The 17,464-nt window shown below is 33.2% G+C and overlaps 1 protein-coding gene across 1 annotated transcript in view; it reads left to right on the top strand.

The window, feature by feature from the left end:
• The window catches only part of LOC142344498 (uncharacterized), a 28,492-nt gene that overhangs the window by 7,524 nt on the left and 3,504 nt on the right, over positions 1-17,464 (top strand). The window contains exon 2 of the mRNA XM_075396190.1: positions 11,603-11,757. Coding sequence (XP_075252305.1) covers positions 11,603-11,757 — 155 coding nt within the window. The remainder of the gene's footprint in view (positions 1-11,602; positions 11,758-17,464) is intronic.

Below are 17,464 nucleotides of genomic sequence, written 5' to 3'. Positions count from 1 at the left end.
TTATATTTGTTGATTTTTTGAAATTATATTGATAAAAAAGGTTTTCCCATTGCTCCTGAAAAATTAATTTAAAATTGAAGAGTGTTTAGTGAAAAGTTCATTTTTTTAATGCCTTCGACCCTTTTGTCGCTCAATTTTTTTTCCTGAATTCGCTGTTTTTGTTCTTTAGGTAGCCGTAAATTGCTCACAGATCTCATAGGCTTGTAATTGAGGACTGAATGAATGATGTTGCTCGAAACATTCAGTATATAGCGAATAGGTTCCTTTCGTCAAATTTAACTTCTATTCATCAATCAGATGTCCCATCGAATTTCGTGTATTTCAAGAAATAACATATATATTGATATTATGTGCCACTGTTGTTTCGTTTTTCTGAACGTTTATTGAATGGCCATTTTTTGCGTTTCTTTTTCTCTTCCTTCAGAACAATCGCGTAATAACAGATCCCAATGGTTTTTAAATGTGGCCCAAGTAAACTTATTTAATCTTTCAGTATAAATCCTTCAACTGAAATAGCAGAAATAACAACTGAATTAAAAATACATATTCAGATGATAGGTATTGATTTTAATGGTAGCAAAGGTTTGTGTTTTCGCAAATCGTTTGTAATTTTTTGAGTTTCTCTTTAGTTTGTTTCTATGGCATAGTCTGACCACTGACGGGTGCTTTTGGTTTTGTAATGACTTTTTAGTAATTTATCAAGGATTTTTTTTATTAAAAACCAATGTTTTTTAAGATTTTTGAATTTTCTTGGTGCAAAAAATGTTGATTAATTTTTAAGTTTCGCCTCACTGTTCGTTCTTTTTGTCGGCTTGTTACCTAGTCTCGTTAAGAAAACTTTTCATCTGCTGTATAGTTAGTAAAAGGTAAACTTGTGTAGTTAAGGTTTTATCTGACTGCATTTTGACGTTGTTAACAGGTGCTTTTAAATTTAGATATTCATTTTTTGCCGCCAAAATTTTGTTGGTGCTATTTTTTTTTCTAGTCTTTTCAATGTCAGGTCACGTTGGTGCTGTAATGAAGCATGGCATTAGTAATTCAATTAGTAGATAGAATGTGTAACGATTGTTTTAAACTCAAACATCTATTTTTGTTATCTCTTGATTTGGTTGACATTTTAGTCAAAAATGTAGATGAGCTCGGGTCGGAACATCATGTGCGAACGCACATTAACGAGCCGCCTTGTTTATTCTAACGTTGAAACTATCAGAACGATTATTTAGCATAATATTTAGTTAGTGCGTTTGGCCATGCCTCGCGGGCCATGGCCATGCCTCAGCGGCCCGTGGGACCTGATATGAAACTATCACAACCAAACATGGGATTAAACTAGCAACTTAATTGCGAGAAAACATGCTTGTAAATTTGAGTGCTAATTTGTAATCGGATTATTGAACAAAATGATCAAAGGGAATAAATTGGGTATAATGGCATTGGGTACTTTGGCACATTGGGTATTTTGTCATTGGGTGTTTTGTCATGTAACCAAATTTTTAGATGGCAGAACTAATATTATTTTCTATAGGGGCTAGATTGTTCGGGAATATATTTCGTTCCTTTTCAATTGGTAACTTTGATCAAATACAGGGACTGTATTTTGTGTACGAAGAAGCAATTTATTTTTTGAAAGTCTTGAAATCTTACGAGATTTATTTTGTAGATTCGCTTCATTCATTAGCCAATCCAATCCAAAAACTTATTGCAATTTTTCTCAGTTTCTAAATCTCATCAATTGGCTTGAATTCCTGTTTAGTTTCTTTTTCAAAAATTTTCCTATAGAAGTGTCAGTTGTTGCATACTATTGTTTTTCTAAAATGTTTGTTTTAGTGCAATTATAAACAGATTTACGACAAGTCGATTAAATTTCAAGTTTTGATTAAATTTCAAGTTAATCAAAACCAAGTATAGTTAATAATAAAATCAATCAATCAACCATTCAACAATTGGTCAGAAAAAAATCAAATTTAAAATTTAAGATGTTTTTAAAAAAAACAATATCACATTGAAGATTTAGCATTTGGTGATTACGAAGAACATAAATTGAGTCTTGATTTTGTAAGCGCTTGAAAACTAACCAGTAGAAGACGAAATACCTAATGTGGCTTGATTTTAGATTAATTTGGCCCAGGATATAGAGTAAATGATGCGTTTAGCTATCTATCTAACAATTGTCAAAGTACTCATAACTAACTAGACACTATTTCAGCATCCGTTCATCCAAATAAATTGTAATCTTTATGGCATTTTAAACTTAGTTAACAACGATTACAAACATGACCCGGATCTCTTTTTGAGGATTAACAGTCTTATTTGAAGTTTTTTCTGGCATTTTTTTTTCGTTTTCCTACCTTGGTTTTGAAAATGTTTGAAACCTTTTAAACGTTTTCCTGACTTTTTGGCATCTTTTCCCGGCCTCTTTTTATGTTCCTGGTTTTTTTTAAAAGTTATCCAGACCTATTTTTTGGCAATTTGGTGGCAAATTTTGTCATTTTTTAAGTGTTTCTAAGCCAGGTATTAGTTCAGACATGTAGAAGATTGGCAAGTGTGAAAAGTGACATGATCATTGTTATGAATCAATAATTAATTCTAAATTTTCATTTATTTCTATCGATATCTTTCATCTGAACGGGCGGACAAAATTTTCATATTTATTTTTTTACAGGATGTGAAGCATTTATGGTTTAGTTTTCAAGCCATAATAATGCATTATCCGAATTGCTTCCGTGTTTCCTTTATTAACTCTTCAATTTATTAAAGTTTTCCCTTTCTATAATAAATTCGGGCACAATTCTTGTAAAGCCGTTGAAACATGCGCCAGCCAGATGACGTCGTTCAACTGTTATCTTGTTCTGGAACGATGATTGTCGCCAACTAATAATGGCTATACCTGTCTATAATGACCATTAGCAATCAAAATTTTAAAAATCCATTTGGTGAATTAACTCATTCAAATCGGCAAACGGTAAATAAAATTGAAAAAAAAAGAATGCGATTCTCTTATGAGACATTCAGGACAACATTTACCCCACCGTTGTCTCTGAGTGCCAATAAGTGAGATAAACGCGAACCAAAATAAGATTTCTTATCAAACGGTTGCAGTGATTTTAGCCGCGCTAAAAACGAAAGGTGCAGATAAAAATTTTAAAGATGGTGACACAGCAATCAAGAGATTAATACCTAGAAAGAAAAACCCTATTTGCCCACCAAGAAAAAATCATTTTCAAATTTCATCTGAATTTGAATTTTTGAATTTTTTGACACCTCGGGCACAAACTCTACATCAATCACAAATCAACTTACTAGTGATGAACTGGGAAAAGATGAACCCAAGCAGCCTTTATGGGAAATACCAGGCAGGTAGAATCCCAACAACCGCGAAACGAGGGGACCAATCTGGAAATCGACCTTCCCGGGCCGAGGTGTCAACGGTTAAAAATTATGTAAGATTGGCGGCGAAATCGTTGAATTTATTGATATCAATCATTAGAAACCGTTCGAAGTGGACTTCTTGTCAAAAAATCCACCTATGTCAAAACCGTTTTTATGCTAAGTATAAAGCTATCATTCTCTACCTAGTTGAAAATTTGGCGTTCTGTGACTATCTCAAACAAAATTGAACTAGATTGAAAATATTATTTAAGTTAGAGGTGAGAAAAGTAGCATTTTGATTTTGCTTCAATCGTCAACAGATTGATTAATGAAGAAACGTCTGCTTCCTTGTCTCAAATCTATAAAGAAAAATTATCAATAATGTATCTTGCGTACGTATAATTGAGGAAGCATTATCAAAGCAATCGTGTGAACATTTTTATGTGAATAAATCAATCTTGCCATTCAGTTTCAACCAATTCAAAATTAACAGCAGAGTCTTCAGCGCTCATAATTTTTCATACAAAACCTTGCCCCGAATCACACGTGTCCCTAATTTTGAATATAAATTAGACTTGCACCGATTATAGAAAAAAAACCTGAGTGAAGCGATATATGTGTGAATTAATTGGGATTAATTGATAAGGGGATAAAAAATCGAGATGGAATTGAGTTAGATACATAAATAAACAGACAAAGGCGAAAAAGGAAAAGGGGAGGCAATTCTTTGCAGGGTTCCTAAGGGGAGGATATTGTTGAAAAAATCTTCTGCCGTAAAAGGCAACTCGTTATTAGGTCTCAACAGTTCTCTAATTGCTTTGCAATCTGGACGTACATTAAGTGGCTAATGTCCAAAAAATTAAGAATATAATAATTCAAAATTGTCCCTCTCTATACTTACTGTGGACTAAGAAGACAAATAGCGGTTTCGCAATTAACTATAGCACTATAAAGCTAACTGTAGCCTCCAGATTTTTGCTGCGAGACTAGGATTACAGTTATTTAACAATGATATTCCTACACGCATAAGCAACAATAAAAAGAAATTTGATAGATCACTGTTTTTCGACTAATGAGCAAATCACTAATTGGAAAATCTGCATACCTCCTTTCGATATTGATCATTACATCATCATAATTTTGTCGATGAAAAATTTAGTAGAGATCTGGCTCTTGCCGCTTGGAGGACAGTTTATCATCAACGAAACTGCAATGAAATATTTGTAGAGTTTAAAAGAATTTTTTGGCAAAACTCGAGAAAAACGCACCAACAGAGAAAAAACTAGTTTCCAATATAAAAAACACTACTTCAGATAAACCTTGGGTCACAAAAAAATTTCATCAGTTAATTGCTGTGAAATATCGTTACTTCAATGACTACAAAATGACACAAAGTTCTGAATCATTTGTGTCATTTAAAAAGTATCGCAATCTTGTAAATCGAAAGTTAAAAGAAGCACAAAATCAATTTTCAGAGGGTTTTTCAAAAATATGAAACCTCGAAACAAAAGGGGAAACTCATTTAAAAAATTGGAAAGAAAAATACCAGTCCAAACATCTTAAAAAAATATGATAATGGTAAGAAAAACGAAAGACAAAAAATCAATATGTAACGCTATTAACATAGTTTTCAGTGAATTGGGCATCTACAGGGGGCAGATTGTTCCATTGAGCGTCGAAAAAATGTAGAAAAAGTTTCAAGAGTTCAAATTTAGACCTTTAATTTGAGGGAAATTTATAAAGTTATTGATAATCTAGACAACAACAAAACACCAGGGCGGGGATACATCAGTGCTTGGGCATTGAAATCCTGAAAATTTGCTTTTGGGGCAATTTGGGGCAACTAAAGCAATTCTTAAGGATGCACACATCACACCCATTTTCAAAGTTTTCTGTTTCAACTAATTATCGTTCAATTTCCGTAACAACAATTTTCGCAAAAATTATTGGAAGACTCTTACTTGATCAGTTAGTAATATATCACGAAAAATTTGCGCTCATAAATAAAAAATAATTCGGTTTTCAAACTAGAGAGTCGTCTACTGATGCTGTGTTTTACTTTTTTGAAAAAATAATAGGAAAAATGACAGATAACAATCACACAGGTGCTGTGTTCTTAGATCTTGCAAAAGCTTTCAATTCAATTTCACATGAGATCTTTCTCAAGAAAACTGAAAACTTCAATTTCTCCCAATCAACAAATTTTACTTCTCAAAGCTTTTCTCGCAAATCAAACAGAATGAGTAAAACTGGTTATTCACTTATCAAATATAATAAGTATAAATCATGGTGTTTAACAAGAAACTGTGTTAGGACCTCCTATTTTTCTGTTATATGTAAACTATTTTTCTGAAAAAATGGAAGGTGAAATTGATGTTGTTCAATTTGTGGGTGGCATTAGTGTTGTTTGCAAATTTGAACGTAATGAAAATATTCCACACAAAAATGAAAAAAAATTTAGAACAAATAGACAAATACCTTCCAGAGAATCAGCTCACTTTAGATGCCGATAAAACAGAGATGTTATTCTTTACAAATCATACTAATTTATGTCCAGAGTTTTCTTTTAGAGGCGAAAATATCAAACCAGCTCATGCTTGTCGTTATCTGGGAACGCAAATTGATTCAAACCTAATCTTTAAAAATCTTCTGAACTCAGTCTTAAGCAAAATGGCTAATCCAATGTGGTCCTTATTCCTTGTAAGAAACCAAATTCCTTTAAATGTAAGAATTGATGTTTTCCAGTCATTTTTACTCTCACATCTTTCTTTCAGTGGAGTATTCCTTCATACTCTTACACCTAAAAACATAAATCGCATAAACAGGCAAATTAACTGGGGAATAAAATTTGATATTTTCGACAAAAAAGTGACCACTCCACTGATCTTGCATTAAAGATCGTATCCTGCCAGCCGAATTATTCATTTCAAAAGTTAGCCTAATGAAGCTACAAACAGATATAAGACACCGGTAAACATCCGAAATTTTTAAAATGTTTACTAGTCGCCATCACGCTGGACAGAACAAGAGAACAAATCAAATTATTATAACAAAGAAAACGAAAACGAAGTGGAGTAACAAATCTTTAATCTTGAAAAGCGTTCAAAAATGGAACAAATTGCCCGCTTCAATAAGATTTTTTAACAGTAAAACTTTCTTTAAAAATATTTTAACCTAGTTTTTGCTCCATCAACACAACAAAGCACCCTTTAAAAGACAAATAGTAGCCTTCAAATCCTATTTTTACCTATGAGAACGAACAGCCACAATTAGAAGCTTATTATAATAATAACAATGCTGAATAATTTACTTAAAATTTCGGAGCATGTAGATATCTAACCTTAGGATTATATTCTGAGTAATTTACATGTTTCAAAAAATTAGTTAAGTCAACGAAGTTGGTCTCAAGTAACTACTGATAAAATTGGGGCAAATAGAAGTCATAGGTTAATTATATGCTCGCATTTTTTATCACAAAACGCAAGTCTTATTGAAATGTTCGTTTCTTTCCGGACATCAGCCACGTAATCTAAATCGTGGTAGATTTTGATGAAGAATAGCTGAAAAAAGAACTAATATACTTGTTTCAAACAGTATAGGCAGTGCGAGCCGGGACCTCAGCAAATGAAAAAGATCACTTGCTAGTGGAACATTTTGTAGAACTTAGATCCGCTCCTTGTCACCTGATTGGACGGAATCAGGCTACCAAAAATTGAACAAACAATTTGAACTTCAAATTTCACATTTTAGATCGATTGAATTAATTTAGAATTAATGCACCGCTTCACATTTTTTTTATTATTCTGTTTTATTTTGTTTTTGGACTTTTGTTGGCCGTCGGCTAATTCAACTTCAGGACGGGTTAGAGCGGCACAAAACAAATAAGAGTACAAATTTTTGCAATTAGTATAAGTTTTTTCAAATTTAGTACACATGAAACTTTAAAAAATTATCTTTTATGGCATCTTATGTACTAACTAAGGATAAACATTTCAAATGCAAATTTGTCGATCTCAGTTCACAACGTTCTTGGAATCTGAATTTTTCTGAAGTCCAAGATCATCATAAAAACATTTTGATTAATAATTTTTAATTTTAAAGGCATAAATAAATATACAGTAAGAGGCAAGTGTGTGAGCATCGTCTCGGTAAATTCTTAGTTTGTTTCCACTTATTCCAGAAGAATTCGAAACACAGGATGGTCTTACAGCTGTTTTCATTTTTTGCGGGAAGCAATGATTGTAACCGCAAATAATACTAAATCAACCAGAAAACTATGCACCTCCTGCTACGTGAAAAGGATTATTTCTGAATGTTTTTTATGAACATGTTCGTTTTGTTTAAGATAGCAAAAAAAATATTTTATTACTGCAATATCTCCTTGAAACTATTTTCCCTTATTTTCCCATCAGATCGAACCATACTCATATTTTACATGATTGTCGAATTCTCTCACACGTTATGACCAGACCTTTTATCACATACATCGCCTTTCTTTGGTTAACTGGCCATAAATATGGAAAATTTGAAGAATTTTTTGCAATCGAATGTCTTTCTTTCTCTCTCTCTCTCTCTCTCTCTCTCTCTCTCTCTCTGTCTCTTTCTTTCCTCCTCTCTCTCTCTCTCACCTTTTCTCGCTCTTTTTCTCTGTCAATCTATCTCTTTCTCCCTCTCTCTTTCTCTCTCTCTCTCACACACACACACCTTTTCCCGCTCTTTTTCTCTGTCTATCTATCTGTTTCTCCCTCTCTCTTTCTCTCTCTCTCTCTCTCTTGCTTTTTCGCGCTTTCTTTCTCTGTCTAACTATCTCTTCCTCTCTATCATATCAAAACAAACTTTCTCGAATCTCGCTCTTAAAAACAGAATTTGAAAACCAATAGATTCCGTTTTCACAACGAAACATTTGTTTGAGAAACAAATAGTATTCTCTCAGGAATTTCCACCAACTCAATTTGTCCTAATTTTGTTAATTTATGTTTAAACTCTTAGAGAAAAGGCTTTCAATTTTGACCTAAAAAACTCTCTTCTGAATAAACATTTAATTTCACTTTCTCTCCAATTCGCTGCCATTTTCTAAACAGTCGCCATTAAGGGTTGGCTTGATTTATCAGTTAGAAAAATTATTTCTGCAGAGCGGCGAACTCAGAGTGTTTTGCTCTCAAACTCCTAAAGTTTTTCTGACAAACTCCTCTATATCTAAAACTAGAACATGCAGACAATATACTAGAAACAAAGTAACTGCTGAGAAGTCATCGATCTCGTATTCTGAAGAGGCCAACGATCCTTTGAACTTATACTAATTGAACTTTGTTTATTTTGATTTCATAGACTTAATTTTTTAACTCTATAGATCTTTGCGCTCACTATCAGTGATCGTTTTCCCAGCGAATCATTACAAATGTTCTTTGACGTTGAATTTATTAATGACCCTGAAAAAATGAAGTTGACGTTCAAATGCAATAGTTTAAATCGCATCCTCAATGGTGAATTGAGCTAATTGTTTTAATTGTTTGTGGGTTGTTTTCTTTCAAACAATAAAATATAATTATAATCAAAAGTTAACGCGCTGCCAGCAAAAAAAAAATCAAAAACATTCAAATTTGGCCAATGTTCAACATATTTCAGACCATAATTTCAAATCACCAATTCAATTAATTTACAGACCAGTAATGGTTTCTTCTTTTGGGCATAAAAATGACTTTTGAAAGTTGTCAAATCTGTATGTAAAGGGATATGTTTACTTTCAAAAAAGAACAAAAGCTCTTTTTTATCTCTTAATTGTTCCTGTTGTAACGAATGTGTTCAGGCAAATTTTTCAATTACCAGTAAATTACAAAATTCTTGCGAATGTCAAGGATCATACCGAAAATAAAATAGTTTTCCTGTTCATAATAGTTTATTGAATTGTGTAAAAAGGTTAGTGACGGTTGGGCCATCCAAAGATACACAGAGAGTAATTTTGTCTTTAAATAATTTCTAGTTCTTTTAAATGTTCGTAAAAAGAAAACATACGATTATAGCCGTTTATTTAAAAATTCAAATATTTGATTTTTGATACACTTTCAAGATTTTTCTGGTAAGTGAAGGTGCAACAGAGCGAGTAAATTGATAAGCCAAAACTGTGTCCAAAGGAACTTAATCTCTTTTCAGTAAACACACTGTTTCAACAGAGCATCATACTATTTTTCCTCCGTTTGTTTAACCTGATAAAACAGCTAATCTGAAGTTTTAATCTATCATTTAATATTAACGAGCCGCTCTTTTATCGAGATCAAGAGGTACTGTCTTACAATAAACTTGAGTCTGGATTAATTCTTGTTCTCTTAAGTATTTTTTATAACGCTTTGGCAACGTAAAATCTGGATTATATCATACTGTTTTGAGTTGTTTTATCAAGCACGTGAAAACGTCAAATATTTGAATAAGACCAAATATCAAAAATATTTATTTTTTTCACAAATTTTCAGTTGCATCAGCAAAAGTTGGGAGAACGGTTTTTTTTCTAGATAGGTCACGGTAAAATTGAGCAACCAATTTAGATCATGCAGTTGTGGAGGGTGTGAATTTCACATTAAAAGCTTGAATTTAGCTTAATTCAAATTTGATGATATATTATATTTGATAATGACTGTAACTAGTGCAGTTGCACGGTCCAGTATCGTACTCAAAGTTGAGCGTAAGTTTTTTTCAAGCTGATTAAGTTTTTCACAGCTAATTAAGATCTAGCACGAGTAGGTTTTTATGGGTCGATCAGGAAATTTTTAATAAACAAGCTTGAGTCAAGCAAGGTTATGAATTGTGGAAGCAATTTGTTGTGACGAGTAACTATTTGTTCATCTTTTGTCAGTTTGCACGTATCCGGAATCAGAAGCAACTTAGCATTGCAACACAGGCAAACCAAGTTATGCGTAAAGTTGGAAATAGTGTCAGAAAGGTATGAGAAAATTGATTTTTAAGTAATTTCAGGCGTAGCGTGCAGGCCTTTTAGTGAATTCGCTTGATTCAATGAGACTAGTTTGTTGTATAGCATTTACAGTAATTTCTTCAGGAAAGAGTTTAATGTGCTTTTATTTTTTTGATATTTACAATAGCTCAGTTTCTTTTTCCAAAAACCCCTCTTAAGTTTGAAAAGTTTGGAAAATCATAATCTTTGATTGCCCTAGGTACTCTAGCAGGCTCTACATTTGCACTGCATTTGCTCTACATTGACAAAAAAACTAAATCATATAACTTTCATATTAAGGAGCATTGGCATCACTTATCAGAAAAATTCTAAAATATAGCTGAAATTAAAATTTTCTCAGGAATAAAAGTTGGATGACTAAAACTCTTTTCTATATGGAATTTTATTGACTAGAACGTCATGTCAAATGAAAGTTCTATGGTTACTACCTCTCCAACAAAATAGAGGTATTCAAAGAGTCTTGGTTATTTCGTGAGACCTCTTGAGCTTCTTAAACTTACCAGTGAAAACAGTTTAAATCGTTTTCTATGAAATAGAGGCTCTTTTTTTCGGGACATGTTATAGCTAAAATCTAAAGCAAAATCCCTGATAAGCCTGGAATAATAGTACATCACAAATATCAAAGACATGAAGCGCAATCAACATACAGTACATGGGAGAAGTTCTTTGCAAGGGCACAAAAAGGGATAGCCATTTGACAAAAATCGAATCTTTTTTTAAATAAAAACATTTTTCTTGACAAATTTCAACCGAAAGGGTGAAACAGAATTCGTGTTTTACAATCCTTATGGAGAGGAGACACTGCCAAAATAATATGGGTATTAATTGAAAAATCGTTTACCCAGAGAGTGGTAATATTTCAAAAAGAACGAAATTTGAGAAATTTCAATTCGTGCATTTCCCATTATTGCCTGATCACTGAAAAAACATTTTTGAATTTTTTCTTCTCTAAATTTTTAAAGTATATTTTTTTGCGTTTTGTATTTGCGCTTTTTCAGATTACTAAAAAATTCATTTTCAAAACTTGCATTCAATGAAATTTTTATGACTACAAATTTCCATAGACGCCGTAATATGAAGTTGTAATTCTATAACTTTTTGAATTATGGTGTCAAGCCGGGCAAGTCAATTAACAGTCTTTTCATTGACTATTTGAGTCGAGCTTGGTCTTTTCATATCCATCTTAAGTCGAGAGTGGTATTTTAACACAGGGTCGAGGCTGATTTTTTCATAAGTCTAGGCATAAATCTCAATATTTGTGTTGTTTAGACATGGGGGTGCAAAGTGTTTCACTATCATTCGTGGGGCAGCAGCATTACAGCCAATTACCACATTCTGGCCATGGCTGTGGACAGAGTTGTGGCTATCAAAGCTCCCTTCTGGCACAGGAGTCATTCCTCAATACACTTGGCCAGGAAAATCAGGCACTTGTTCCCCTGACTGTCCCGCTAAAAAATAAACGAAATAAAAAAGCAATTAGTACTTAAATGTCAAGAAATGTTATTACATCAGCAGGGGACATCATATGAATTTAACGCAGCTATAGAAAGAATTACCCTAGGCCATTAATTGCAAAAAAATATGTATGAATGACTGTGAGTTTGATTAACCTACTTTAAATTAAAGGCAAATGCGGTGAATACGCATTAAGCAGCAAAAGATACATTTTTGCAGCTAGGTTTACTTTTTGGGGCTTTTGTGGACAAGAGTTACAATTGCTTCAAATAGCTTAAAATTGTTTTTTTTTCGAATATTGCTTTTGACGTAATTTAGAAACCAAGTGCTAATTTGCTATTGGGCTTAATCTGTAAATAGTAATTCGAGGCCTTTTAAGGCAATTCTTTACAATATAAGATTTCTATCAATTAGCTCTAATTGACACATTGATTCGAAGCCGTTCAGAAAGGTTCTACTTCATTTCACCCCTACTCATTTAACCCCCTGTCATTTAACCCCGATTTATTCACCCCTCTATCATTTAACCCCTCTATCACTTCACCCCTTTATCATTTCATCCCGCTAATTAGCAGTCGACATTAAAGGCATGTTTTGTCATAATTAAGTGGATAGATTAATCCCACGTTCGGTTGTGATAGTTTCATATCAAGTCCCACGGGCCGCTGAGGCATGGCCATGGCCCGCGAGGCATGGCCAAATGATTTTATTGCTAACTTAATAATCCTTATTTTATAGGGATTAAAATCGGGGTGAAATGATAGTGGGGTTAAAAGATAGATGGGTTAAATGATACAGGGGTGAATAAATCGGGGTTAAATGATAGGGGGTTAAATGAATAGGGGTGAAAAAATGGGACACCGTTCAGAATATTAACCGACGAAAAAATACTCAGGTTTAGGCATTGACCTATGGAAAGCCTGAAAAAGTCTTGTGATGGTGGCTTCTATTGACTGAAATTAAACAGTTGAACTTCCCATTTTCAAAGCCGGCAAAAAAGTTTTTTCATAAGCGTCTTGGGTCATGCTAAAAGCTCTTCTTTTAGTTCATTTACTTTGATGCTGTGATAGAAATTGAGTATAAAAAAACTTGGTTTTGATTGGCATTTGGCACTGTATTTCTTGCGTTTACGATTGAGTTTGGGAACACTTGTTGCAAATTGATCCTTGAAATGAGACAATCTCTGGAGGGCTTGTCTTCCGGATCGATAAAAAAATCAAATGAGTTTGGTAATTCTCGTAGTCGTTTTATTTTGAGTTGCGGGAATTTTTCCTTCAATGATCTTGTAAATTGCACTTGGCTTTTCTTGGATTAATTGTCATAACTTTTGGTCTAATGGGTTCTAATATCGAAGTTTGCTGGTTATGGTTTCGGAAAAATTTGCGTTTTTTTACACTTGGATGAATTCTTGTTCATCTTGCGAGGTATCATCTGCAGTTTCTCTTGCGTCTGATAGAAGAGCGCTTAGTTGGCTTATTCTAGCCAAGGCTTTTTTGAAGATGTTTGCTTAGAACGACAAAAATATTAATTAATATAAAAAAATGGTCGGCGTGATAGTGTTAAGAACATTTTAAAGCTAGGGTAAGGAGATGGAGAAGTTTACGAGAGTCGGCTATGAAACTTTATCTACTAAGAGTAGATTAGTTTTAGAAAAAGATAACTTTGTCTCTCATTCGCCAGCAGAGGATACTAAGTTTCCCGCTCTTGCAACTCTGCTTTTCGTCTCGTCTACACTCTAAAGCAGTTTTACAGTGTTTACAAATTTACGATTAACAATTAGATTGGAAGAATTAATTGGCAATACTGATGTACGCATATATAAGGTCTGACACGCGGATCTAGGCAGTCGTAGTTTGAGTTACTGCATTTTGCAACGAACCTCGAGGCAACGGCCATGCCTCATTTGTCTCAGATTGAATCTATTAAAACCACCCAATTTATAACGACCCAACATATATTCGCAAAAATATGTGTGCGTTCTTGAATCTAAATTATTAGATAAAAACAAGGCCTTAATTTGGCTAATTTTCCGTTCCAATTTTGTTCCATATGACGAATATTTACGGCACGTGTCGAAAAAAGATCAAGTTAAATAACCCGAACAAAGTGTACATTGTTTGTTGTATTACGGGATCATTTCAACAAACTCCCTTTTTTTCGAAAAAAGGCTAGTCTAAAGTTGGGAACTGAAATGAGCAGTTTGTTGACCAACCAAAAAAGGGAATCATTTTTTATGCATAATCAAAGTAATTTAGGTTGAATAAAAAAGTATACTCATGCTATAGCAATTGCCGAATTGAAATATATAGTGACAAGAATTTAGATCAAGAGTACTGATGAGCTTCGTCACGATAACTGGCCCCCAATTTACAAATCTATTCTGTTTCGCCCCCAGTGTTTTTTATGAACCCCCGTTACAAATTATGTGTTGTTATATTGCACGTTACTATGTAAAAATAATGCACGTGCGCCTGGGGGTCATAAAAACATATATTCCCATTTAAAAAAATTACCAAAAAAGAACGGCGCTGTTTATCATTGCACTCATCATTCTTCTTTTATAGGTTGATTGCTTTTATCGGCATAATTTATGAATTTTTGAAAAAAATGGGGAATTTTGTTCTGCTTTGTGGATGCTTTGGAACATCTATCTCGCAAATTGGTGTTTTTTCAGAGACTCCGCCCCCAACCTTAGCTATATGAATTAACCTACATACCTATAGCCTAGATCGGATAAACCAATTTTAATAAAATTGAGATAACAGCGCTGATCACGATTATGCCTGTCATGAGATTTGCAATGTAACCCAAGAAACACGGGTAGGTCATCGCTGTAAAGCCCCACGGCCCGCCTGCTATAAAGTTTTTTATCCTGGATTTTATTTGAGAATAGAGGGTTTGTTACTATTTTTTTGTCATGTCAATTTTCACCAATCGATGTCCTTGCAAAAGAGCTACTATGTAGAAATTTTAAGAAAACTTCCTATTCGCTATTTTAAAGGGTAATTCGTGGCTTCTCAAGTCTAATAACAATAATATCAGTCTTAATGGTTCACATTTTGTCAGTTCTTTGCTCGATACTTATATTTGAAAAAGCATTTGAATTGAAAAGCTTTGATTTACAATAAATGACCGGTTCAAAAAAATTGATTGGTCGAGTAACAGTATCAAAATTTAACAGGAATAATAAAAAACTAAACTGCATAACATTTGACGAACCTGCAGCAAAAATTTTTCAAATTATCAGAGGAAACAATTGAACAAGAAAAACCGATTATGATGTTTTATTAAAATAATACATTTTGTTATGAAAAAAAAAATTTAATCAAATGTAAAAAAAATCATTTAAAAAATTTGTCTGAAGTTCTGTAAAAATTTGAGAAAGAGAGGCATGGGTGTGTAGACGCATTTCAAGTCTTGGTTAAAGTTTTGTTCAAAGTAAACGTAAAATTTTTAAAAGGAATTAACATGTTCCTTTTGGAACTTGATTAAAAATATGATGAATTTGCTATAACGTCATAGTGATCCCTAAAAATTTGATTTTGAATTTAGTTTTGGAACAATTTTTATTACCACATGCTATTTGAATATATATGATGGGCAGTGCACAATCCCTTGAGTCGTCTTTAAAAGCATACAAATACTTTATGATAGAAAACATAAACATTGATTGCTGAATTTGAATGCTCCTCAACTCATTGAGCCATAACATAACGGTTTAGAGTCCTCATTGATATTTTCCATAAAATTTGCTTTTTGCTACGCAATATTCTACACGAAGTTTAAACGTTAACACAAAAGAGTAACACCAAGTTTAAAGGATCTTTAATTCAATATGTGCGGGAAAATTCTTCGCATCTGTAAGAAAAGACCTGAAAGAGTCAAAAACCTGAGCGCAAAAACTTTAACTTTGAAGTTAGGTTCTTTTTGCGCTATTGATTCCTCCTATTATGATTAATTATAAATTCCAAATTTGTTGCTTTTAAAGCGTTCAAATTGATACAGATAGATTTTTTTTGACATGAAGTGGTTTAGTTCTCCTGCTCACAGAAAATTTTTCAAACGAGACGATGAGTTACCTCTCTCAACCTAATTACGCAGTAGCATCTGTTATTAAAGATTGTTTTCTGCGGTTTCTTGTTTTTTCAATTTCTCGTCTAAAATGACAATAGGTGAAGAAAGATCGATTCCTATGGGTGACCCAAAGTTTTACATGAATCAACAGTAAAGATGTATCAAATCAGAGCAAATGTTTTCTTTGAATATCTTGTAGTTTGAAAATTGTTCACGCTGATCATGTCACACGCGTTTGGAATTTTTTCAAGACACAAACCTTCTGGTTTGTGTAGTGAGTCGATGTTGTAATCACCCATCAGAACTTTATCTTTGTTTTCAGTGATTGCTCTTTCGATAGTTAGGGCTAAATCTCTGAAAACAAATTTCATAAGGATTTATTAAGATCGCATGGGAAATTAACAATATATTTACTCCGTTGGTTTTGCACTTCATCTCCATCCAAATTGAGTCAAACGTTGAAATAAAGATGCCTGAGTCATTTCTTATTCTGCGTTTCAGATGCTGGATGGCCGGTATCTTGGCTGCGCCTCCGGGTTAATATTTTTGAGTCATTACTGTGGCATATGAGTTGATCTGGATATGATCAACTTGGTTATTAACATCAAGTGTACCACAATATTTCACTCAGTTTCATAGCCAGTTTCGCCTATTTCAAACTTCGACAGTTTAAATGGAAGAGCTTTAATTTTTTAGGTCTTTTGCAGTCCTTGAAAACATGATCCTTAGTTAAAGTGCAGATGGATTTTTTAAAGTTCACTAGATACCGTTAGCAGTTTTTTTTAGTAAACTATAAAAACTGTGTTTTTTTGCGCAAAGAAATTGTTCTCGAAGTTAATAAAAACAAAACGAATAAAACGCTCCCAAGATTCTTATAACCGACAGAGCCTGAAAATCGTGGTTGGTTTTTTTTCATCAAACCATTGCGCGCAAAAATGGCATTATGTGCCTGAGTAAAACTCAGCAGCACAGAAAAACCCTGAATCGAAAATCAACTATAAATAAGTAGGGAACAACAAATCGATCAATATATTCCACTGTCCCATAAACTCCACCCAAGTCAAGCTTCGCTTATTTTTATAGTGACAGTATTTGTTAAATTGTTTTTAGTTATTACTATTACTGAAAAGCGATGCTTGATACGAATTATTTGACTGAGCATTGTCTGACTGTTGTTGTACAGCGAAAATTCTGTTTGATAGAAAAAATTATTAAAATGTATTTTGTGCAATTTATTGCTCTAATTATTTTAACTACGCGGCCATTCATTTTTGGCGAAGTGTGGAGAAAGAACATTTTCCTCAGAAGTGGCAAATTCATTTGGTAAGTTATAGTTTTTTTTTAAATTCAGTAAGAGAAAGGGCTTGATTATATTGTTGAATTTCTGCAAAATGAGTCCAGTGTTTGTTTTTTCAATTAAATCACTATGTTTAAACAAAATTGTGCATCAATTTTTCTGCATTACTGTGCAATTTAGATATATTGTTTGTGCCATCTTGTCAGTTAAACATTTTAACTTTCCGGAGCTAATATTTTTGTGAAATTTTTATTTTCTCCTTTGCAGAAGAAGCTTCTATAGGCATGTACAGCAACATCAATAGA

The sequence above is a fragment of the Convolutriloba macropyga genome, chromosome 1, assembly GCF_964194025.1.
Source record: "Convolutriloba macropyga chromosome 1, txConMacr16.3, whole genome shotgun sequence".
NCBI lineage: Eukaryota > Metazoa > Xenacoelomorpha > Acoela > Convolutidae > Convolutriloba > Convolutriloba macropyga.
Note: the sequence above shows the minus strand (reverse complement) of the source record. Positions and strands in the feature narration are given on the sequence as shown.